General features: G+C 42.8%; 1 protein-coding gene and 2 pseudogenes across 1 annotated transcript in view; all 3 read left to right on the forward strand.

Annotated features, from left to right (window-relative positions):
- The first annotated feature begins 1,505 nt into the window (after positions 1-1,505).
- LOC136114554 (uncharacterized) lies at positions 1,506-9,922 on the forward strand (annotated as a pseudogene).
- Positions 9,923-10,382: 460 nt separating this feature from the next.
- Positions 10,383-13,859, forward strand: LOC136114555 (uncharacterized; annotated as a pseudogene).
- A 5,625-nt stretch (positions 13,860-19,484) lies between these two features.
- The window catches only part of LOC136114556 (cardiomyopathy-associated protein 5-like), a 104,432-nt gene continuing 97,917 nt past the window's right edge, over positions 19,485-25,999 (forward strand). The window contains 7 exon segments of the mRNA XM_071801631.1: positions 19,485-19,490; positions 22,450-22,994; positions 22,996-23,483; positions 24,884-25,042; positions 25,045-25,276; positions 25,278-25,453; positions 25,456-25,574. Of these exon segments, the coding sequence (XP_071657732.1) occupies positions 19,485-19,490; positions 22,450-22,994; positions 22,996-23,483; positions 24,884-25,042; positions 25,045-25,276; positions 25,278-25,453; positions 25,456-25,574 (1,725 nt within the window).

Below are 25,999 nucleotides of genomic sequence, written 5' to 3' on the forward strand. Positions count from 1 at the left end.
CAGACAGGGTCCTCTCTAGATGCCAGCCATGGTCGAAGAGAGCGTTGCTGGAAAGTAAAATGTGGGAAAGCAAGATGTGCAGTTCCAGCCATCTGGATGATAAAGGAAGATTAATACTAATATGACCATCAGGACGATCAAAGACATAATACTAACATAATAATATATAAAGGGCCTTGGACAGATTACTTTGAAGTACGTTTCTCATAATTGTAAAAAGTTATAGCCCAGACTCGTGAGAATGGTATCTCAGGCTGGATAACCACCCCCAAGTGCATGGGATGTGTGAATGTCCTTGGGCCTGGTCTGTGAATGAGTGGAAAAACAAGTGAGACAAACATCACATGAGTTTAGTGTGTTCTTAATAACAATTAGTGGAAAAACACCTTTTGTAAACCTCTTCGTCCAGGCCTGTACCTGTAAACCCTATAAATTGTCAATGGTGAATAAAGAAGACAGCCTAGGCCTAGGTCAGCTCTCTGCTTGGCCAGACTCTGTGCTCCTTCCTGAACAAGATCTCTGCCTCTGCGTGAATTTCTGTCTGCATCCCGGTATGCGTCATTCCTAGTCGCCACAAATGGTGCCCCGTGTGAGTGTGTGACCCCTGGAGGCTCTTCATCGAGCAGTGTGTTTGGCGTCGACCACACAATCCAACGGGTGAGTAAATTTTATTTGTGGCCACATTAATCCCCATGGTATAGATAGGGACAAGCAGTCCTCGTTGAACGAGAGAGCTGCGGGATTGCGTTAGTATGGGGCAGGTCGCTTCTCAGGAACTTAAATTATATTTGCAGGTTTTACTGCAGCTATTACGTTCTTCTGGGTATCGTATTTCTGAGAAGCAGGTAGCTTTGCTCCTGATATGGGTGAAAGAGCATTGTGCTTGGTTTCCGAGTGAGGGGACGTTTGATAGTAAAATTTGGAAACAGGTCGGGGAACAGCTACACGCACAAAAAGATTCAGTTCCCGATAGTTTACAGATTACTTGGAGATTTGTGTACTTTGTACTATCACAGTTGCAGTCGGCAGAGCACATAGTGCAAGGGCAAATGGGAGGATGACCAGAAAAACACAAATGAGCAGGTTGCTAATGATTTTACTCTTGAGAGCACTGACAGCACTCATCCTTTTGAGTCAGTCTCTGTAGATTTCAAAAAAGAGTCAGTTCTATATCCATCATTAATGCCATCACAGCAGTGTAAAGATAAAGCAGAAATCTGTGAGGAGCTGGGTCAGAAGTCTAAAGCTTTCCCTCAGCACCTCCTTTGCCTGATTTTAATGATGCATATACAGCACCCAGTAACCCCTTCATGACTAAGACAGCAGAACACAAAGGGGTGATGCAAAAATGCCGTGAAAAGGCTATGGATCACGGCGATTTTTCTTTCGCCTTTCCAGTTATTTACAAACCACAACAACCACCAGAACATGATGCAATACCTTATGCAATGGTTAAGGAGTTAAAAAAATCTGTGCAAAAGAATGGGTTACATAGTTCTTTTACAATGGGGATTGTTGAAGGTATTGGTGCCATGTACGTAATGACTCCATGGGATTGGAAATTGCTTGCTAAAACAATTTTGACATGAGCGCAGTATTCTATGTGGCATTTAGGGTATCGTGATCTTGTGACTGAACAGGTCCTGGAAAATTTGTCATCAGGAGCAGGGATAAATCAGGATATGCTGCTAGGAACCGGACAGTATATCACTCCACAAGTGCAGGCTGGGCTTCAGAGGCAGGTTTTTGAACAGGCAACTTGCATTGCTATTACGGCATGGCATTGGGTCCCGGAGGCAGGGCAGCGCATAGGCTCATTTGCAACAATAAGACAGGAACCGCAGGAGTCTTATATAAGTTTTCTTGACAGATTGCAAACCACTAGAGCAAGAGAGGTTGAAAATGAAGATGCAGCAAAAGTTATACTGCTGCAACTGGCATGTGATAATGCTAACTCTGACTGCCAGGCTGCTTTGTTGTCGGTGAAAGGTAAAGTCACTGATATCGCGCAATACGTTAAGGCTTGTCAGAATATCGGGACTGAAACATTTCGGGCTTCAGTATTAGCAGCTGCGTTGTCTCAGCTCAGTGTAAACCAAGCGGGTCTTAAGTGCTTTATTTGCGGTAATGAAGGTCATGTCAGTAAAAACTGTCCTCAAAAGCGTTATAAAACATCAAGAGAATGCTCACTGTGGTTGTGTCCTCGCTGTCAGAAGGGATATCACTGGAGTAGTTCTTGCAGATCTCAGTTTGATAGATCAGGGAAACAGCAAGAGGGGTGTGAAACCCGATGCTCCGCAATCCAACAGAATTCAGAATCTAACTTCCCAGCTGCAGAACAATCTCTCCCTCAGAGCAGCAGCAGTATCGCAATCCGGCGCACAGTCTATGATCTCACTCCTGCAAGCACAGGCAGCGCCGGGTTGGATTTGGCAACCGCAACAGAATTGTCAATCACAGACTCCCGAGTATATACAATAGGTACCTCTGTATGGGGACCTTTACCTAATGGATTTTTTGGATTGATTGTTGGATGCTCTAGTGCTAGTGTACAGGGTATATTTGTTCTTACTGGTGTAATTGATGCAGACTGTCTCGGAGAGATTAAAATCATGGTCACAGCGACTCGGATTCCCTGCAAAATTCTAGCTAATCAGCGAATTGCGCAACTGTTGCTTTTGCCATACTGGGTCCCTCAGATAGCTACAGCTGGATGAGATGGTTCTGGTTTTGGGAGTTCTGGCCAGCCACAAGTATTGTGGTCCCAGGAGATTACTATGCAGCAACCCCTGCTTACTGTTTCAGTTCAGGGCAGACCTTTTACAGGGCTAGTGGATACTGGTGCTGATGTTTCTATCATTTCTAAACAGCAATGGCCAGAAAACTGGCCCCTGGAAGTAGCTATGGCCACAATTGTTGGAAGTGGAGGGAGTCAAACACCTATGAGAAGTGCTCGGGTGTTGCAGGTTGTTGGCCCAGATAAAGTTTCAGCTTGGATTCAGCCCTATGTTTTACAGACTGCTATCAACCTTTGGGGTAGGGATTTGCTACAGCAATGGCACGTTACTTTAACCACTGCAGACACAAATTTATCTTAAGGGTCGCTGATCTAAAACCCCTGCTCAAACTTACTTGGTTATCAGACAAGGCGGTTTGGGTCGACCAGTGGCCCTTGAAAGGGGAAAAATTGCTCCAGGCTCATTCACTAGTTCAAGAACAGTTGCAGGCAGGACACATAGTACTTTCCACAACTCCGTGGAATACTCCCATTTTGTTATCCCGAAAAAATCAGGGAAATGGCATTTGCTACAAGATTTACATGCAATTAATGCAGTAATGCAACCTATGGGAGCCTTACAACCTGGCGTCCCAAATCCCACTGTGCTGCCTAGTAATTGGACATTACAGATTATTGATTTAAAGGATTGCTTTTTTACCATTCCACTACATCCTGACGATTGTCAGTATTTTGCTTTCTCAGTTCCCAGCATTAACAATGCTCAGCCTATGCAGTGTTATCAGTGGACGGTTTTACCTCAGGATATGAAGAACAGCCCCACAATTTGCCAGCTTGTTGTGAATACTGCTCTGTAGCCTACATGTGAGGCATTTACAGAGGTTATAATATATCATTACATAGACGACATTTTAGTTTGTGCTGAACAATCTGATTATCTACAGAGTGTGGTAACACACTTAATTCAAGCTCTGAAACTTCATGGCTTACAAGTTGCACAGGAAAAAGTGCAGACTGTGCATCCTTGGAAATATTTGGGCTGGATTTTAACAGAAACTATGATCAGACCCCAGCCTTTGACAATTAATAATGACATTAAGACATTGAATGATTTAGAGAAAATGATGGGTACAATTAACTGGGTATGACCCATGCTTGGAATTTCTAACCATGAACTCCAGCATCTGTTTAATTTGCTAAAAGTAGATTCAGATTTAACATCTCCTCGCACTTTAACTCCGCAGTCACAGAGAGAATTAGAGCTGGTAGCACACAAAATTACAAACTTACAGGCTGAACGCATTCAAATGGATTTGCGGATCTGTCTATTTACAGCTACAACACAGAAACAACCTGTGGCTATTGTGGGACAGTATGATGAGAATACAAACAGACTGATACACTTGGAATGGATTCTTTTGCCCAATTCTTTTCATAAAACTGTTACTGAGCCCCTGGAATTGATTGTTACTCTCATCAAAAAAGGCAGAGAATGGATTCAGACCTTAGTAGGCTATGATCCATCTGTCATATATGTACCTTTTGTGAAAGCAGATTTTTATCTTTTTTGTTCACAATCTCTGTCCTTGCAAATTGTGCTAGGTGATTTTCTTAACAGCATAGCTTTTGGCATGCCTAAATGTAAATTGCTTCAAAATCTACATGTCTTCGATGTCAGACCACAGACCGTACTTGTATTTGGTCCTATCCCAAGTGCTCGCACAGTTTTTGTTGATGGTTCAGGGAAGTCTCATAAAGCTGTAGTGGTCTGGCGTGAAGATAACAATTGGCATCATTCTGTTAAAATTGTTGAAGGTTCAACCAGTTAGTGGAAGTTGGCACAGTTTTGCCTGCCTTAGAGTTTTTTAGGGAGGAACCTCTAAATTTGGTTTGTGATTCTGTGTATGTAGTCAAGGTCCTACAGCGCATCCCCTCCACTTTTCTTAAAGAAATCTCACAACAGCAGCTCTTTGATATGTTTGTATCATTGCAAACTGCATTACAGCTTCCCAAACACCCACTGTGTGTTACTCATATATGCTCTCATACAACTTTACCAGGTCCCATAACTGAAGGCAATGCAATTGCGGATTCTTATACTGTAGCTACAGTCGTTTTCCAGTCTGCCAGGGCTTCACATGCTTTCTTCCATCAGAATGCTGCTGCCTTAAAAAAGATGTTTGGTCTCACTCTCGAGCAAGCGAGAGACACAGTGCGCTCTTGCCCGGAATGTCAAGGTCTGATTACAAGGTCGCCCTCCCTTGGAGTTATCCCTCGCGGACTCTCAGCTAATGACATTTGGCAGTCTGATGTTACACGTTTCATCTTTTGGCCGTTTGAAATATGTACATGTTTCTATAGATACTTTTTCAGGTATGCTTTGTGCATCTGCGCATACAAGTGAGAAAAGCAGAGATGTTCAGCGTCACTGGACCCGCTGTTTTGCTATGCTGGGAGTGCCACAACAGATTAAAACTGACAACGGTCCTGCATACACTGTCAGATCCATGGAATATTTTTAACAGCAATGGGGTGTTTCACATGTCACAGATATTCCACATTCTCCCACTGGACAGGCTATTATTGAACAGGTGCATTGCACACTGAAACAAATGTTATTAAAAGAAAAAAAGGGGGGAATATAATGCCTCAAGAACAATTAGACAATGCAACATATACTTTAAATTTTTTGAATCATACTATGCCTCCCTCCTCTATCGCAACAGTGGAAAAACACTTCTGTGTTTCACATTCACTGTCTCAGAGACCAAAGGTTTTATACTGAGATCCCCTTCACAACAGTCAGTGGCAAGGGCCTGTAGAACTAATCACCTGGGGGAGGGAGTATGCTTGTGTTCTTCTTCCAACAGGACCAAAGTGGCTTCCTGTGAAATATGTTAAACCTTTCTACGAGTTGGACCAACATGATGCAGGACCCAGTACCAGAGATGCAGCATCTGTCCCTGCAGCAGAGGGTAATGAAGAAACAGAAGAGACCAAAGAAGGAGGTCAGTGATGTTACCTGGGGACAGCTAAAAAATTACAGCAAAACCTGTTAACAATTGTTTGTCAGAGAAGTTCTGTCTGTTTCATCAGTGATGAGGGGATGGAGGTGTAGTTCAGAGTAATTTGTCTTTTGTTTCCATTCTGGGTCTTAATGCGTAAGGTATCTAAAGTAACCATAGGAGATGTTTTTAGTTTGTAAATTAGAGGTATTAGCATATCAGAATTGTATTACTAACTAGTAAAATAAATCCTTCAATGCATTTGTTTTCCTTATTAGGATAAATGACTAGCTCTCTCCAACATTTGTATTTGTTGTAATTTGTATTATTCTGTTCTATTGTATGTTGATTTGCAACAAGAAAATGACACATAAGGTATCATGATCCACAGTGGGCATTCAAACTCACCAACAGAATGCCCCCTTTTGACTTTGGAGGCAAGAGGTGACTGTATCACCGCTCCAAAGTAGTTTGTCAGATGACTGTGATCACAGGCTGGATTGTGAGGCAGTACACATTCCCCTGAAATCTGGAGCTTTCAATGAGGAGGTTGATGGCTCTTTAGCACCTTCTGTGCCCCACTGTGCCTGTCCCCACATATATACACCTAGAATGGTACCAAGGTGTTGTCAATCAGGTTCACCTCTACCAACTGATGGGTGGGGGACCCTCGGTCAATTGACAGGGTCCCTAACAAGGGAGGTGCCCAGACTAGCTGAGAAGCTGACCAAACAGTGAAACGGGGTTCCCCCCGAAGACCCTCTTTGAGTGGTCTTCTGGGAGCTGTGGGTCTGTGAACTGGAGTCCTTTCCTTAGACAGGAACACCATCTAAGGAAACTTCCTGGGATTAATGACACCTCACTTCTTTATTTGAGTGAGTGACTATTTCTTGTGAGTACCCTGAAGTAAAAGGCCTCTAGTTTTGTTTCTTGTGAGTGACTACATGCACGTTGTGGATCCTCATTATTCTTATGATATTGGATTTAAATAATCTCCTTAGCTGATACCTGAACCTGTATTTTCTGTTATCAGAGTGCTAAATATGTGTAAAACCATTATATGGGGTTTTTTGTGGGAATTGGATATGGTTGTGTGATGTTTTTTCTTGTAGTCCTCTGAATCATCTGGAGAATGATACAGAATGCAAAGAAGAACAAAGCCAGGGTCCTTACTGCACTCATTGAGAACCTGATGTTTAAAACAAAAAAGGGGGAAATGTTGGAAAGTAAAATGTGGGAAAGCAAGATGTGCGGTTCCAGCCACCTGGATGATAAAGGAAGATCAATGCTAACATGACCATCCAGACCGTCGAAGACATAATACTAACATAATAATATATAAAGGGCCTTGGACAGATTACTTTGAAGTACGTTACTCATAACTGTAAAAAGTTATAGCCCAGACTCGTGAGAATGGTATCTCGGGCCGGATAACCGGCCCAAAGTACACGGGATGTGTGAATGTCCTTGGGCCTGGTCTGTGAATGAGTGGAAAAACAAGTGAGACAAACATCACATGAGTTTAGTGTGTTTTTAATAAGAATTGGTGGAAAACCACCTTTTTGTAAACATCTTAGTCCATGCTCGTACCTGTAAATCCTATAAATTGTCAATGGTGAATAAAGAAGGCAGCCCAGGCCTAAGTCAGCTCTCTGCTTGGTCAGGCTCTGCACTCCTTCATGAACAAGATCTCTGCCTCTGCGTGAATTTCTGTCTGCATCCTGATATGCGTCGTCTCTAATCACCGTTTTTAAACAAAATCAGGACACATATCCAGAACAGACATTTTATATAAGTACAGAAATGCAGGAGAAAATGACACAACACAAATCCGAGCAATAATTTATTTCATATTTTACTGGCAAATCAGAGCAACAAGAAATAGTATGTTCAGAGCTGAAGCAAAAATTTTTACCATCTTCCAGTGAAAAAGAAGCTCCACTGTAAATGGAAATGAGTTCACAATAGACAGATTTGTTATATTCCTTTCACAAAGCTGAACAACAGGAAAAGTTGGAACATCCAACCTTACCATTTAGTTTGAAGTAACAGGAAACTGATGATGCATTTTTCATGTGACAGTGGCAAAGCAAAACAGGCAACACTGTAGAGCAGTAGTCAGAACATCCTGAGCTGTCATACTCCATGGGAGAAACATGAGAATCAGAACATTTGGATTCACCAGGAACCTTGGGTGAAGCAGCACAAGATGGAAGTATGGAAGTGGAACCTAAATACCCAAATTTGTCATGTTCTGATGGTGTCCTGGTTTTGTTAAAAAACAAGTTTCTCTTTTAGTGAATTTTGCCTGTCAGCTAAAGCCTTCATATTAGCTGCATTTTCCTAGAGAACCAGATACATGTCTTGGTAAACATAGCAATGGAATGCAAACTTATTGATAAGCATGGATGGACATCTTGCGAGAGGGGCAACTAGAAACAAGTGACCAAGAAACTGACCAACGGAGTATAACATTCCATTCACGTGAATACTTCATATAAAAGTGGGAGATCACGAGGATCTCATCCCTTCTTTTTCCCTTTTGCTTATGGCCGATATTAGGAGAGGACCTTGCTAGTCGTCCCTGCAACCTGAGGCCTAGTGAGAGACTGAATCCAGCTCCAGTTGGCTGCAGAGTCCAATCCAGGACTTCGGGTGCCAGCTCTGCAGTTGTTAAGACTTTCAAGATTGGTTTTGTATATTTTGTATTATTTTCTCTATTCTTATTAGTAGCATTAGTAAAACATCTTTAATTTTTCCAACTCTCTTCTTTCTCTGTCCTTCTTTTCCTCCCGATCGCCTGTCCTTAGTGGGAAGCGGGGAGAGGGAGGGGCAAAAGGGGGAAGTGGGGGGAGAAGAGGAGGTTAACAATACATCTGCCAGGGTTTTATTGTCACCCCGCAATCTAAACCCTTGACAGATGGCCAAAAAAAACCCAGCAAGAAACTTCATTATCGGATTCAAATTATCCAGATTTATCATTTTTCTTTGGTAAAGCCAAGGAACTCAAGAGTTTGAGCCAAAACATCAAAAATTGCCTAAAGTGGTCAGAAAAAGAACTTCTCAAGCAATTGCACAAATAGAGTAAAAAAAATCTAGATTTGACATATTCCCTTGGCAAAGCAGATGAGCTGGAAATTCCACCATAGAAATGAATTATCCTGATTTGTCACATTCCACTGATGAGGCAAACCAACAAGAAGTAGTACTGTTGGATCAGAAACACAGAAAAAAATCTGTTGACAGAGAAAAGCAGCAGCAAACCACAAACCAGCAGTTAGATAAAAAAAAAAAAAAGTTATATTGTCCTGGCAAAACAGAATAATTACAATATGCCCAAGAGGTCTTGGAACAACCAGATTTATCATTTTCCATTGACAGGCCAGATGATGAAATGGCCCTACCAGAGACAGAACACGCTGATGTGATATATCCTTTGGACAAAGCAGAGGTACAACGAAAGGTGCAATGAAGAATACAACAAGAATTGGAGGCAACAGGTTTAATTTCCCCCTTTGGAAAAGTAGAACAGAAAACAGTTCAGCCAGACATGGAAATTCCACATTTGTCTCATTCTGTGGGTACAGCAGAACAAAAGGAAATGGCAGAACAAGGGCAGGGACATCCAGACTTGCCTTATTCTGTTTTCAAAGCAGGAAGACTGCAAACTGCACAGCTGAAACCTGAATACCCTCGTCTATCATGTTCCCTTGACAAAGTGCAGGAGACGACCCAGCTGAGGTTGGAACAACTGGATGTGTTGTATGTCCGTGCCAAAACAGAACAATTCCCACCTGATCAGCTGGAGCTGGGCCACACAGACTTGGCATCCCCTGCTGACAAAGTGGGGCAGCAAGGGATGGAGCACACAGCCTTGGGACACCCCAATGAGGGACAGTCTGTCAGCAGAGTAGAATATCCATAAGCTGCAAAAAAGAAACTAGGACTTCCAGATGCATCATCTTATAATGGAAAAGCAGAGCAAAGAGAAACGGCAAAGCCAGAGCTGAAGCATCCTGATTTATCATATTCCATGGATAAAACACAGCCCAATCACATTCCACTGGCACAGTACAGCAACAAGAAAAGATTCAACCAGAGCTGGAACAGCCAGGTGATTGTCATCTCTTGGCAAAGAAGAGCAATGGGAAAGTGTGAGGATGCAGGCAGAACACTCTGAGCTGCAGTGCTCCATTGGAAAAACAGAATGACTGTAAAATTCTCAAGCAAAATCAGAATATGCAGATTTGTCATCCTCTGTTGGAACAGCAGAAACTCATAAAACAACACATCCACAGTTGAAAGAACGTGATTTGTTGCATTCTTTTGTCAAAACAAAGCAACCACGGGCAGCCCCACTGGAGTCTTAACATCCAGACATCTCAGATGCCATCTCCATGAGCAAAGTACTGCATCCTGATTTGTCCTCTTCTGTTAGTGAAGAAAAATGAAGTGCACAACTGGAGTTCAAGCAGGAGAGGGGAAGCTATGCATTACACCCAGAGGAAACAGTACAAGTGAAATTGGAATGGCCAAGGTTGTCAAGTTCCCAAGGCACAGCAGAGCAATCAAATAGGGCCTCACTGGAAGGGGAATTCCCAGATTTCTTGTATTCCTCTGGCAAAGAAGAGCAACAAGAAATGGCCAAACAAGAATTGGAGCATTCAGATTTATCATATTCCACTGATAAAATACAGCGACAAGAATCCACACAACTTGGTTTAGGACAACCAGATTTATCATGTTGCCCTGTCAAGACAGTGCTGCCACAAACTGTTCAAGTGGAAGCAGAACATCAGGACTTGCTACATTTCACTGACAAAACAGTACAGCAAGGAACAACACAACCAGAGGCTGACCATCTGGATTTGTCATATTCCAGTGGCAAAGCAGAGCAGACGGAGGCTATGCAATGGAAATCAGAGCAGCCTGAGCACCCCATCCCATTGGAAAAACAGAGCAACAAGGAATGGCACATCCGAAGTGGGAACTTCCCAATTTATCATATTACATTTGCAAAACACTGTCTCAAGAAATGACACAAATGGGCTTAGGGCAACAAAATTTAACATATGCCCTTTGTAAAACAGATGAAATACAACCTGTTCAAGGTTAACTGGAACATACAAGTTTGTTGTATTCTTCTGGCAAAAGAGAACAAGAAATTATATTGCCATAGTTGTGACATCCACAGCTATCTTATCCTGTTAGAGAAACAGAAGACGAAGCTGCACATCAAAAATCAAACTATTCATATTTGTCATATTCTGTTGGTCACAAAGAGAACCATGAACAACCATAGGTGGAAGAAATGGATTTATCCTATCCAGCTGAGAAATCAGAGCACTCGCAACCTGCCCAAATAGTATTGCAACAGCCAGAGCTTTGGGAATCCTTTGGCAAACTAGAGGAAAATGGAGTAGCCCAGCCTGGCTTTTTGCACTTCCTTGGTGAAGAAAAGGGGAAACCAGCTTCACAGTTAGACAAGGTATATCACATTCACTTGACAAAACAGAAAAACATACAGTTTTGTCATATTCTCTTGGCAAAGCAGAGACTCGTGGAATAAAACCACTGGATTTATTGTACTCCTATGGCAAAGCAAAGCAGCCACAGGATGCACAGCTGGAGTAGCCAGAAATGTCATACTTTGTGGATGAAACAGAGCAGGGGGATGGGGCCCAACCTGAACTGCAGTGTGTTAATTTGCAGTACTCTGTTGTTGAAACAAAGCTACCAGAAACACCTTCTGTATCATATACCTTTGGTAGGATCGAGAAACAGGAAACTGCACAAACGGACTTTGAACAATCAGATTTATCAAGTTCTACAGACAAACCAGAAAAACATGAAACACCCCCACTGAAAACAGGACATTCAGAGAAGCGAGACACTGGAGCTACTTCATCTCTAACTGCTCAGTTGGAAAATGAACAAGAAGATTTATCCTTTTCTACTGAGGAAGCAGAGCCAAAAAATAAAACTGCATTCATCTCATCTCATCTCATCTCATCTCATCTCATCTCATCTCATCTCATCTCATCTCATCTCATCTCATCTCATCTCATTTCACATTCTGTTTCTGAAACAAAAATGGAAGTTCAAAGTCTTCACCTGTAACTGGAGGTCTCTTCCCCAAGCACTTAGATTTATCTTACACCCACTGTAAAACAGAACAGTCAAAAACTGCCCAGCCTGAGTCAGGTTTCTTCTTTGCAAGAAAAGAAGCAGAGAATACAAACGCTCATCTGCATTTGCCTGTGGCTGCAGAGTCAGAGGCCGAACATGTAATTTTACCTGAAAAAGAGAGATAATAGACTCCACATTACTTCCACACAGCTGTACAATTAGAATCTGAACAATTAAATTTATCATATTCTATAGATAAAGCAGAAACTATAGAAAGGCAAGATTATTTAACTGTAACTTCAAAACTGGAGTCTGAACCTTCAGTTCCATTTAATTCAGTTGATGAAACATGTCAGCAAGAAATTCCACTTTATTTGATATTTAGTTCCCACATGGTCCCTTGCTGAGTAAGAAAAGTGAAGCATGAAGCTACTTAATCCCCAGTCTTCACAGAGTGTAAACATGTAATTCCAGCACATTATGAAAAAGAATTGCAAAAAATTCAGCTATATTCACCTAAGCCAGCAAGCTTGAAGAGAGTGCTGTTGGAGAGTATGTCTCTAATGTGCACACAAGACCAAGATGAGCATGGATATCAAGATCATTTGTTGGACACTGTGCGAACCAACACAGGCACATCGCAAGAAGAGCCAGAGGCCACGAATGTGATGGCAAAAAGCAAATTTTATTTTAGTTACCTCGCTACTGGGGGATCTCTGAAACAGCACCTAAGCTCCCGGGCAGAGGTCACATAAGCAGAGATGCAGGTGCTGCATATGGTTTAGTGCTAGAGTTAGGTTAGATTATAGGTGGACTCGATGACCCTGAGGGTGTCTTTCAACCAAAATGATTCTATGATTCTATTCTATGAATTGCGCAATTGAAGCAATGTGATTGATGGCTATAAACCATTTTGAAAGGACAGGCAAGGAAGGAGAGATGGGGGAGAAACCACTCAGAAGGGACAGGCAAGGAAGGAGAGATGAGGGAGAAACCATTCAGAAGGGACAGGCAAGGAAGGAGAGGTGGGGTAGTTGCCCTTTATGCCAAAAATGCGATTGATTGCACGGAGCTATCTTTGAAGAACAGCAATGTGCAGGTTGAGTGCTTATGGGTGAAAATTGGAGAACAAGCCAACAAAGGAAACTTTGTGGCTAGTGTCTACTACAGGCCCTAAATCAAAGAGAGGAGGCTGATGAAGAGTTCATTCAACTGCAGGAAGCATCACACTCATAGGCCCTGATCCTGATAGGGGACTTCAGCCACCCAGACGTCTGCTAGAAAAGCAGTACAGTGAACTGCAAGCAGTCCAGGAAACTACTGGAGTGCATTGAGGACAACTTCCTAGTACAGGTGATGCAGAGCCCAAACAGAGGAGAAGCACTGCTGGACCTGTTGTTCACTAATGGGGAAGAAATGGGGCTGCAGCGATCATGCCCTAGTAGAATTCTCAAGCTTGAAGGGTACAGGATAGATAAAAATTAGGGTCAGGACCCTAAACCTCAGAAAGGCAAACTTTCAGCTGTTTAGGGTTTACATGGCAAAGTTTTGATTGGAGGGGGGCTTCTGTGAGAAGCTTCTAGAAACTTCCCCTGTGTCCAACAGAGCCAGTGCCAGCTGGCTCCAAGACAGATCCATGGCTGGCCAAGGTTGAACCAATCAGCAACAGTTGTAGCACCTCTGTGATAACATATTTAAGAAAGGCAGGGGGGGAACCCACACAACAGCAGCCAGAGAGAGGAGTGAGAATATGTGAGAGAAACAACTATGTAGACACCAAGGTCAGTGAAGAAGGGGGAGGAGGTGCTCCAGGCACCAGAGCAGAGGTTCCCCTGCAGCCTGTGGTGAAGACCACGGTGAGGCAGGTTGCCCCCCTGCAGCCCACGGAGGTTAACAGTGGAGTAGATATCCACTGCAGCCCCCTGCAGCCCCCTGCAGATATCCACTCCACCCCCCTGCAGCCCACGGAGGACCCCATGCCGGAGTAGGTGGATGCACCCAAAGGAGGCTGTGACCCCCATGGGAAGCTCGTGCTGGAGTAGGCTCCTAACAGGACCTGTGGAGAGAGTAGCCCATGCTGGAGCAGGTTTGCTGGCAGGACTTGTGACCCTGTCGGGAACCCATGCTGGAGCGGTCTGTTTCTGAAGGACTGTGCCCTGTGGAAAGGACCCATGCTGGAGCAGTTCGTGAAGAACTGCAGCCTGTGGAGAGGCATTTTTAAGATTTTGTTTTATTTCTCATTATCCTACTCTGATTTGATTGGTAATAAATTAAATTAATTTCCCTGAGTCAAGTCTGTTTTGCCCATGACTGTAATTGCTGAGTGATCTCTCCCTGTCCTTATCTCAACCCATGAGCCTTTCACTGTATTTTCTCTCTGCTGTTTAGCTGAGGAGGGGAGAGATAAAACAGCTTTGGTGGGCACCTGGCATCCAGACAGGGTCCACCCACCACAGAGGCAAAGAAGTAAATGAGAGCTGGAAGATAGTTAAAGATGTTTTTCTTAACACGCAAGAGCTCTCAGTTCTGACATGCAAGAAGCTGGGCAGGGGAGGCAGGAGGCCAACTTGGCTAAGTCCAGACCTCTTAGCCAAACTAAAATGCAAAACCAAAATGCATAGGCAGTGGAGGAAGTGATATAGATTCTGGGGAGATTATACGGATATGGCCTAAGAGCGCAATGAGGTGATTAGGAAAGCCAACGTACAGCTGGAGCTGAACTTGGATAGGGATGTAAAAAATAACAAGGGTTTCTTCAGGTAAATAGGACAACAAAGGCAGATGAAAGAAACTGTACGCACCTGTATGAGTGAAATGGGAGTATGTGAGCCAACACAGGCACGTCACAAGAAGCAACCAGAGGCCACGAATACAACAGCAAAGAGCAAAAATATTTTAGTTACCTCGCTACCAGGGGATCTCTGAAACAGCACCTAAGCTCCTGGGCAGAGGTCACATAAGCGGAGATGCAGGTGTTGCAGGATTCATGCCTGATAGAAGATCACTGGGCCTGCTGCATTTGCCTGTATTTCAAGGCTCCAAGCAGGCGCAGCCTCACACTCGTTCTCACAACAAATCAGGAATCTCAGGCATAATGATAAGGTGCCTTAGAGTTTCTCACAGGCCTATGTTATCTAACACAGAGGTTCTACTTGTCAAGCACACAAGGTCAGTAAAACAATTAGTGTGTTGTATCCGCTTTTTCCTACACCCCAGCTGCAGTCACTTGAGTGTATTTACAATTAGCCTCCTCGCCATTCTTGCATGATTCCCAGACATTGCACCGCCTTGCTCAAGCAACTTCTTCTGCTGGGGCTGACAAAGCCAGAGTTGTTCATTTGGGCTTATGAGGTATAGTACAGAGCAATTTACAGGGGCACACAATAAACGCATACAGAATAAGGAAAAAAACATTTCTACAATAATGCTTTAAATCAGGTGTCCTATTCATCTTGTCAAGGAATCAAATGAGTCATTCAGCCAGGCATTATCAGTAGATTGCTTCACTTGCTGCATTAGTCCCAAAGATGTGAAATTTTGTCTGCCATGCTGGCTAGTTCATCATCTATGTTGAAGCAACACTTGCCTTCAAAATCGAAGCAGCATTTGCAGCCACTACCTACTTAGAGAAAGCCACAAGAAGAAACATTAATGTCAAAATGCCTTAACAAGCACAATTCTGTAATACAGCTACCGGGGTTGTCATGCTAATGAAACACATTGTTAAGAAATCTACAGCTGTTAATTTTCCTAAACATTAAAGGCAAATGATTTGGGTGTAGTAGAGGCTGAACAAATGTAAGTTCACCAGAACAAATCTAAATTCAGCAACAGGAGTGTTGTCTCTTTCAAGTAATACACATGCTGTTGCTCCCGCTTTTTCAGCTAGTATTACTCTGGGTTTAAAATCCTGGTGTGGGTTAATTGCCCACACAGACTGGAAAGTCATGGCCTGCACTTTTTCAGATTGGCTCTGTGACAGCAATAACATTGTTCCAATGCTGTCTCCTCTAGATAAAACACAGATGTTTGTGGGGGACTATGGTGGGTCCGTGGATTCCCTGACGGAGGGCATGGAAACAGAAATTAGCCTTGAAGATATGAAGGCCTACCCATGAGAAAGATGGGAGTAAAGGAGTATCCGGAGACATTAAGGTGTACCCGTGAGAGAGAAGGGAGTAAAAGAGGAACACTGATGATAGCAAAAATTAGCCAATGAGATGTTACTGCTGTAACTTGTAACCAACAGTGAAGAGACACATGAATTGGTAAAACTGTATAAAAATGCACTTGTGGTAATAAATGACATCTACTACTTTCATCCTGGAAGAACTTGGTCTGTGTCGTTTGTCCGTCTTAACCGCGACATATGGTGACCCTGACATGATCCTGCCTGAAGAAGGATCTCGCATGAAGAAGAGACAGCGGTGAAACTGTCACAACCGAAGATGAGCTTTGGAGACGGAACCTGGTACAGCTGATAGAGCAGCAGGGGGGAGCTGCCAAAGATCCGGATCCTTGAAAAGACACCATGCCAAGAGTAGGTGAGCTACGGGGAACATGGGGGGAACTAACTAAGAGAGTGTTATATTATCTACATGGAAGTTGTTTCTGGAGAAGTAGGGTATTAGCTTTCTGGAACTGACTTTACAAAGGACGTTACTATGGGGCAAAGCACTACCCAAAGATCCAAAGAAACAACTTAACTGTTAATGACGTGGCACTTGTTGTGAGAGACTTTAAAAGGATTAAGAGAGCAACGGAAACAGGCACAGAGAGCGGCGGGGGGGGGGGTGGTTTCCCTGGACTAGATTTGGAAAAAAAACCAAAAAGTACACTGTTCCGAAACCCCCTGTTACTAATGATTCTCCAGCACCGTTCAAGTCCGCGTTATCTGATGACTCGAATGAGGGACCACAGCATTCTCTTGAAAAGTTAACAGGAAAAAGAGTATGTGTACATGTTGCCCCAAGATCAGATAAAAAACATGAAAGACTCAAGCAAAATTAGACCTATGCAATGTAACAGCTAGAGGTCATTTAGGACGGAACGATGGGGATTCGTTGAAAGGGGCGGGTATCACCCAGCTCTTGGAAGAGACACTAATTGGCACACCACAATTACAGGCATGATAAGTTACTGAAATCCTGAGGCAGTCAGCAGATCTTGCATATCAAGCTATGATAGAGGTGTCTGAAATCAACAAAGCAGCCAAATTATTTACGACTATTAATCAGGGTCCCAATGAGATTTACATGCAATTTATTGACCCTCTTCACGAGGCCATCGATAAGCAGGTTGAAAACTTAGAAGCTAAGGAAGCACTAATGTTGAAATTACCAGTAGAGAATGCTAATGTTTGCTATCAATGTGTTATCTGTGATTTTTGCAGTATGTGTTACATACTTCTGTGTATTGCCTCTCTAAAAATCAGGCAGCTTGTCAAGAATGTGAGTTAATTGTTTTACTGGTTGTTGTTACAGTTGCTTCTTTGTGCTATGGATTGTATAAGTGCACTGTAAAACGTTCTCCCCACTTTTCCCACTCATACTGCAAGCAGCTCTGTGCTTCCCCTCACTCCCTCCCTCTTCTCACGGTTTTTTACTTACGAGATGGGGTCAGAAATGACTGTTTGCAGTCGTGTTCCTAAGAAATCGGTATTGAGAGGTGTTTTAGAACATAGGAAAGCACTTGGAAATATGAGGAAAAAGAATCTTGTGAAATATTTAAATCAGCAGTGGCTGCTGTATAAGTTAAATGATTGGGAAAACTGGCTGGAGAATAGAACCTTTAAGTATAACACAGCAGTCATAGATGTTTTCCTTGTTATCCTGTTTTCTTTGTGGGTATCTGTTTAAGCATGTTACAGTTTTAGTAGGTCTTTGTTGTGTTGCATGGTGAGTTCGCAGACTGTTAAATCATGAGAATCCATGGACTCAAAATGTGCGTTTTGTGATAATACAGAAGATCATCAGTAATTTAATTCTTTACTCCGTGAATGTGATGGTAAAATTTTATGTGTAGTAACTGTTAATTTTATTTCTAGCATGCTACCTTTATTCTAACATTCAGACTTGCGCAACTCTGTGATAGGCTGTGTCTCATCTTGGTATACTAAATTTGGCTCTTTCATATGCACACCAAGTAAAGAATCCTGGTTTTGGGATAACAGTTGTAGCACACCGGATGAGACACTAATAAAAGCCTTGCCCAGTCCAGCTTGCTAGAGCAGTGGGGCGGGCGGGTGCTGATTGGGCTCCAACACGCACTGACCTATTTTGTCAGGGAGACTCAGCAGCACCTCTACCTGGCTGAGCAGTAGGCAGTTCAAAGGTGTAATGCTAAAATTGAGATATTGTCTTGAATTAGTGTAACTGTGATCCATCTGCATATCTGAACTTGGTATTTGTTTTTCATATCTGAGCTCAGTATTTTAGTTTGCATATATATACATATATATTTGGTACCTAAAGAATTTTGTTTGGGGAGATAATTACAAAATGGGAACCAGTTCTGCTGCTAAAATACCACCTTGCTCCCCTTTAGGATGCATCCTTACACATTAGAGTAACTTTTGGGGAAATATTCTGATAAAAGAAAACTTGAAGCGATATTGTACTTGAATGTTGCTTAAATGTGGAATTCTGGGTTTTAGCGCTGTATTGCAATTAATGTTGTTCTGAAGAACTTTGGAAAAAATGGGATGACGTACAGTACTTTAAGTTAATTTGGTCTTATTGTTATGTAATAATTTTGAGACCAGAAAAGAATTTAAATTGTTAAACTCTGATTCGCATTGAAAAAAACCACAAACAAACAAACAAAACAAACCAAAAAACAACAGCAAAAAAAACCCCACCAAAACCAAAACCAAACCACTAAATGCTATGATGGATGTGAACTTGGTATTGTATGAGGTTGTATTTAAAAGTTACTAGAGTATGAACTGATTTGGATCTAGGAAAATGGAATAATGAATTGATGTTTAATATGCCGGTTTTTGACATCTGTAAATTGTTAAAGGTAAATGGGGCTGAGGAATGTAATGACTGTTGAGCTAATTGGAATTGCGTATAAAGTGTATTACATTTGGAATGAAATGGGAAAATAAAAAAGCAAAGTATCCCAGGCCTGTGCTGTACAGCTTGAACATAAATTTCAGGCCTGTGTCAAGCTGCAAGATAAACTTAGGTCATTGTAATCAATGAGTCTGCCAGGGCCTTCTTCCACTTAGCACCAGCAATTACGCCACCTGCGTGGTCTTGGCTGGAAAGGAAAAACTGGTTGCCCACTGCTAATCAGAGAAAAGGGGGCTTTATTCCCCCCCTCTGTCCTTTTTTTCCTGGAGTGTTGTCATCCATCCTTGTTGTGGTGTTGAAGATAGCTGAAATACAAGAACTTGAGAATCTGATATTAGCAAAGGGTGTAGCATAAGAAGAGAAGTCAAGGTACAAAACCATACAGAATTGTCTGGAGTTATACGAGTTTTTACATCTAGATCAATAGGCTGCAGTCTCACTTCACAATCCTTTGATGTGAATAATTCCATTTGCCCTGTAGTTAGTCCTGACGTTGTATCCATAGCAGTGTATATATGTATTGCCACCCCCTAGATGGAGGTAGGGGGCCGATATAATTGACCTGACAGGTATTCAAAGTCCACTGACCACGTTTTATCTTTCCCCATGGCCTACATGATGCCCTTATATGTAACTGTGTACAAGTAACACGATGATGTGAGCATGTTTTACAAGTATACAATAGCAAAGGGGTTCAAGAAGGACAAGGAACTGCTGGAGAGAGTCCAGTGTAGGGCAACAAAGATGATTAAGGGAGTGGAGCATCTCCCTTATGAAGAAAGGCTGAGGGAGCTGGGTCTCTTTAGTTTGGAGAAGAGAAGACTGAGGGGTGACCTTATTAATGTTTATAAATATATAAAGGGTGAGTGCCATGAGGATGGAACCAGGCTCTTCTCAGTGGCAAACAATGATAGGACAAGGGGTAATGGGATCAAGCTGGAACACAAGAGGTTCCACTTAAATTTGAGAAAGAACTTCTTCTCAGTGAGGGTGACAGAGCACTGGAACAGGCTGCCCGGGGAGGTTGTGGAGTCTCCTTCCCTGGAGACATTCAAAGCCCACCTGGACATGTTCCTGTGCGACCTCACCTAGGCGTTCCTGCTCCAGCAGGGGGATTGGACTAGATGATTTTTTGAGGTCCCTTCCAATCCCAAACATACTGTGATACTGTGAATATGATGATCCTTGTGGGTGCCTTCCAACAGAAGACATTCTAAGAAGATACGTGCTCAAGCAAGTTGACATTTTTCCTTGCCTGCTAGATTTTCAGCATTTTGGAATTGCCTGGTCCTGTGCTTTTAGTAGGTTGTACATAAAAAGTGACCAACAGTGATGGACCCCAGCACCTTCAAAAGCTTCTTCCCAGGGAATCTTCCTAAGTACTTCTCTGAGCAGCCTCAAGTCTGCTCTCCTCCTATCTAGAGTTGAGGTCTTGGTGATGGTTTTCCTTCCATTAGTATAGATTTTGAATCTGACTGCTTCTTGGCTGCTGTGGCCAAGGCAGCCAGCAGTCGCCACTTCTCCCACAAGATCCTCTCTGTTAGTGAGTAGCAAATCTAGGAAGGCACCTTTCCTGGTCAGTTCCCTTAGTACCTGCACCAAGAAGTTATCATACAGATGCTTTAGGAATCTTCTGAACCTGTTGGTGCCAGGTGTGTGATATTCCCAGTTGACATCTGGCAAGTTGAAGTCCCCCACAAGGACAAGTGCAGTTGATTTGGAGGTTTCACTTAGTTCCTTAACGAATATCTCATCAGTGTTGTCATCCTGGCTGGGAGGCCTATAGTAGACTTCCATGAGGATATCCGCTGTATTTGTCTGACCCTTAATCCTTACCCAGAGGCTCTCAACTTTGCCATCGCCAACTGTCAGCTCCATGCATTCCAGCCCCTCCACTATGTACAGTGCCACCCCTTGCCTCTCCTACCCTGCCTATCACTTTTGAATAGCCTGTAGCCATCCATCATGGAACACCAGTCACAGGATTCATTCCACCAGGTTTCACTGATGCCAATTATATCTTATCTCTGGGACCAGGCCAAGGTTTCTAGTTCATCTTCCTTTTTCATCATGTTGCCTGCATTACTGTAGAAGCACTTCAAGTGTTGTTGATTGTGGCCTTCACCTCATGGTGCAGTCTGAGGAATCTCACTGTCATGCATCTCCTCAAACTTTGGTGTGCCATCCCGCTGCTCATCACTGACTGACCTGCTACCGCCCCTTGCCCCTTCCAGTCTAGTTTAAAGCCCTATCAATCAGCCTTGCAAGCCCCTGAGCAAACACCCTTTTCCCTTTCTGTGAGAGGTGCATCCCATTGCATGTCAGAAGACCCGGCGAAGAACAGACCATCCCATGGTTGAAAAACCCAAAGTTCCATGGATGACACCATTCACGGAGCCACATGTTGATTAGTTGAGCCTGCCTGTTCCATTCTGTATTCGCATCTGCTACTGAAAGGATGGAGGAAAAAAACACCTGAGCACCTGAACCATTGATAAACTACCCCACAGCTCTGAAATATCTTATGATTGCCTTAAGACTTCTTTTTCCTACCTCTTCCCTGTCAACATTAAGGACCAATAGTGGGTAATAGTCAGAGGACCTTACCAGCTTGGGGAGTTGTTGAGTAACATCTCTTACCCTGGCCCCAGGAAGGCAGAAGGCTTCCCTTTGGGTTGGGTCAGGTTGGCATATTGGGCCCTCTGTTCCTTTCAGAAGGGTGGTTTTAATGGGTTTGCAGGGTTTCATGTGGGGTGCGGGTTGCATAGAGTATCTCTCCTTCCCAGAAGGGTCTTTAGCAGCAGCAGCAGCTGCTTGCCCATACAATTCAAGGGCCTCATACCTATTTTATACAGGCATCGGGGAAGTTGGGGCAGGCTGAGGGTGTGTTCGCCTCCCGCCTTGAGCAGTAACCTGTTTCCATCCTCCTTCATCTCCTGGGTCTCCCCTTATAGCCTGGTGGCGAGAGGGTAGAGGGTCCTTTGTATCTGGTGCCATGATTGGCTTCTGCACCTGCCTCAGGGATGGCAGAGTGTGAGTCCACCAGTCAATCTCCTTTCTGACTCCCTGATGCTCCTCAGCCTGGAACACCTCCTGTCGAAGCTCTATTGCCAGGCTGAGCAGCTCCTTCACTTGGGCACATTGCCCACAGGTGAGCTTGCCGCTGCCATCAGTCCCTGAGCAGAAACTAAGGCATACTCTGCAGACCAAGACCTGGACACCTGCATGTTCCCTCTCAAACTCAGTTTGGGTGACTGCATCAGTTCCTGAAGCCAGAGGGACTGTGAGACACGCTGAGGGCACAGTTCATTGCCAGGTGGATACCGTGCCTCCTGATGTACTTAGCTCCTTGCTAGCAGGTTGTATCCTCGTAACCTCTGTTTGAAGTCCACCCTGCTTGCCCTTCCTGCTTGCCCTTCCATGCAAACTGCCACGCTAACTGCCTCACCCCTGTTTGCTGGCCCTGTTCACTGTGCTCCTGGTCTCCTGTGCTTCCTAGGGGCTGTTTAAATCTCCTGGTAACACCCCTGCCGTGTCAGCCTCTCTCCTGATCTCTGTCAGTTTCCACGTGGTCTGTCTGCCTGTCTGCGGGTTTACCTGGCTCCGGGATTGCCCTTCCTGCCTCCTTGATCCGTGCTCTGCAGCAGAACTTGCCGTAGCTGTTGCTGTGCTCCTTGCTCGCTTGTCTCTTGCTCATCGTATATTTGAAAAATATACCTTGATTGATGACAAATCCCCAATTAAGCCACTTTTTGAAAGACCATATTCATTGTTTCCTGTGACAGAAGATCCCAATGAACCTGTGGAAGAAGCCACATCTTTTAATGAAAGCACTGAGGTAGATACTTCGGAAGAGGAGTTTTCCTTACTTGAGGATCTGCATGAAGTCTTTTATGGTACTGCAAAAGGAGAAAGCAAATTGCAGTCCTATGCAGATGCTCCAAAATCTTTACCTCTGCAGAAATCAATCGACATTAGTAGTAGAAAAGTTACAAATTTAGAAGATGAACAGAAGACACCAGGGACCCCACTCTTTGATTCAGAAAGTACTAGGATGATCTCTGTTGTTTCCTACAACTGTTGCTGCAGCTAATTCAGAGCTTCTAGAGGAACCACCTTCTCTGTCATTTTTATACTATGACCTCTATGCAGAAGCACTAGGAGAAAAGAAAAATGATGAGATTCCTTCTGATGAAGAAAGTGGTAATTCTAATGTGTCTTTCCTTTGTAGAAATTCAGACACAGATGATGGAACAGGAATATGTTTTGAAAAATACATTCTTAAAGATTAAATTCCAAGTAAGGTCATAGGGCCTAAAAAAGATCAGATGCCAGAAGATGAGTCTTTTAGTGGGGGAATTTCAATTCAAATTTCAGAGAAAAAACACAAGCAGGTGTCTGGTGATGTTTCACGTGTCAGAACTGAGATTCTGCCAGAAAGGGGTGTTGTGGAGAAAGTCCAGGATGACAGTGTTATTCAAGCCGTGATTTGCAAACCAATGCATGCCATTCCTTTTGGAAGCAAAATATTAGGTTAGTGCAAAAGATATTGCAGTTTTGCATTGTTGAAATTTGCCATTTGATGTTGGAATACATTCTTAAATAAATGCGGTCATGTTATACATAATTTTAATGTGCTTTTCTCACTTTTTGTTTTTTGCTACTGACTTATTGCTTGCTGTTTATTTTATATTTATTTTAGACTATGGAAATGATGTTAGACAAAAAGCAAATTCGAGTGATTTTCTTATTCAGGTTCAAAATGGGTCATAAGGCAGCGGAGACAACTCTCAACATCAACAACGCATTTGTCTCAGGACCTGCTAATGAACGTACAGTGCAGTGGCGGATCAAGAAGTTTCGCAAAGGAGATGAGAGCCTTGAAGATGAGGAGTGTAGTGGCCGGCCATCAGAAGTTGACAACAACCAATTGAGACCAATCATCAAAGCTGATCCTCTTATAACTACACAAGAAGTTGCCAAAGAACTCAACGTTGACCATTTTATCGTGGTTTGGCATTAGAAGCAAATTGGAAAGGTGAAAAAGCTTGGTAAGTGGGTGCCTCACAAGCTGGCTGAAAATTCAAAAAATCCTCCTTTTGAAGTGCTGTCTTCTCTTATTCTGCACAACAATGAACCATTTCTAGATCAGACTGTGATGTGTGACGAAAAGTGGATTTGATACGACAACTGGCTACAACCAGCTCAGTGGTTGGACCAAGAAAAACCTCCAAAGCACTTCCCCAAGCCAAACTTGCACCAAAAAAAAAGGTCATGGTCACTGTTTGGTGGTCTGCTGCCGGTCTGATCCATTACAGCTTTCTGAATCGTGGTGAAACCATTACATCTGAGAAGGACGCTCAGCAAATCAATGAGATGCACCAAAAACTGCAATGCCTGCAGCCAGCATTGGTCAACAGGAAGGGCCCAATTCTTCTTCACGACAGCACCCAACCACACGTCGCACAACCAATGCTTCAAAAGTTGAATGAATTTGGCTACAAAATTTTGCCTCATCATATCATATCATCATATCATATTATATCATATCATATTAATTTCATATTCATATTCATATTCATATTCATATTCATATCATATTCATTTCATATTCATATTCATATCATATCATATTCACCTGACCTCTTGCCAACTGACTACCACTTCTTCAAGCATCTCGACAATGTTTTGCAGTGAAAATGCTTCCACAACCAGAAGGATGAAGAAAATGCTTTCCAAGAGTTCATAAAATCCCGAAGGATGGATTTTTACACTACAGGAATAAACAAACGTATTTCTCATTGGTAAAACTGTGTTGATTGTAATGGTTCCTATTTTAATTAATAAAGATGTGTTTGAGCCTAGTTATAATGATTTAAAATTAATGGTCCAAAACTGCAATTACTTTTGCACTGACCAAATAATTCTTTCAGGTGCAAGAAGTGATACCACTGAACAAAGAGAAGAAGAAAATGTACCTGTAGAAACAACTGAGGAACTGCCAGAGCATTCAAGTCATCAAGAGCATAGTCAACTAGTGGATTATCAGGGAGCTGCATATCAAGAAGCTGGTAATAAGCAAGAAGAAGAGCATCAGTTGCTCAAATGGAAAAATATATCCCATATGTCAGGACTCCTCTTGAAGACAGTGAAGATGATCAGTACACCCAGGAAAATCTTTCACATGTCCCTACCATTCAGCAAACAGAGAAGCCATACTTGCAAAGAGAGGAGCATCACCTTGATCTTAATGAAGATATTGCTGAGACAATGGACTATGATGTAATTACACAAGAACTTTTGTAAGATGTAATATCATGTGAATTCACACGAGGAGCTATTATTTGAAGACAAGGACACTTATAAGCATGTTGGTTATAGTTATGAATTTGATAATGAGCCAGAACAAAGAATACCTGTTGAGCTTGAAGATTTTGGCTTTGTGGTGATGTATCCTGAAAAATCAGCAAAAAATTAAGCTGAGAGCCCACAAAGAGAACTGAAGTGCAAGCAGACACAGGTTGTTACCACTGCAAATGCCCAATATCTGCTATTGACAAGCTTTTTGGAGAACATAAAGACCATGAAGTCACAACACTTGATGCTGCTGCAATCAAGATGAAGGTAAGAATTAATTTGGGTGAGGGAAGGAGATACTGAGGCTAATTTCTCCAGGCATCCTATGTTGTCAATGGAGAGGCTTCAAACAGCAGTCCAGAGGCTAAGTCACGGTATCTATAAAAAACCCCTATTTCTAAACACCTGTGAGAGCTCATTAAGGTATCATTATGGTATTCTCTAGAGTTCTAGGCTTGTTAAGCTGATATTTTTATTTGTTCAGAAGTTTAAATGACCTTGTTTATATGTAGCTGTTACCAGACATATCTTTTAGCCTTCTTGTCTGTGTAAGTTTGTCTGATTTGTATCTGTAGGGGGAGAAGTGGGAAGTGTTGTTTCTATGAAAATAAATTTTTGGTAACAGCAGCTCATTTCACTTGACGAGATACAGAAACCTCCATATGTGGGGACCAGTATCATCATAAAGTGTT

This window comes from Patagioenas fasciata, chromosome W (assembly GCF_037038585.1).
Source record: "Patagioenas fasciata isolate bPatFas1 chromosome W, bPatFas1.hap1, whole genome shotgun sequence".
Lineage (NCBI taxonomy): Eukaryota > Metazoa > Chordata > Aves > Columbiformes > Columbidae > Patagioenas > Patagioenas fasciata.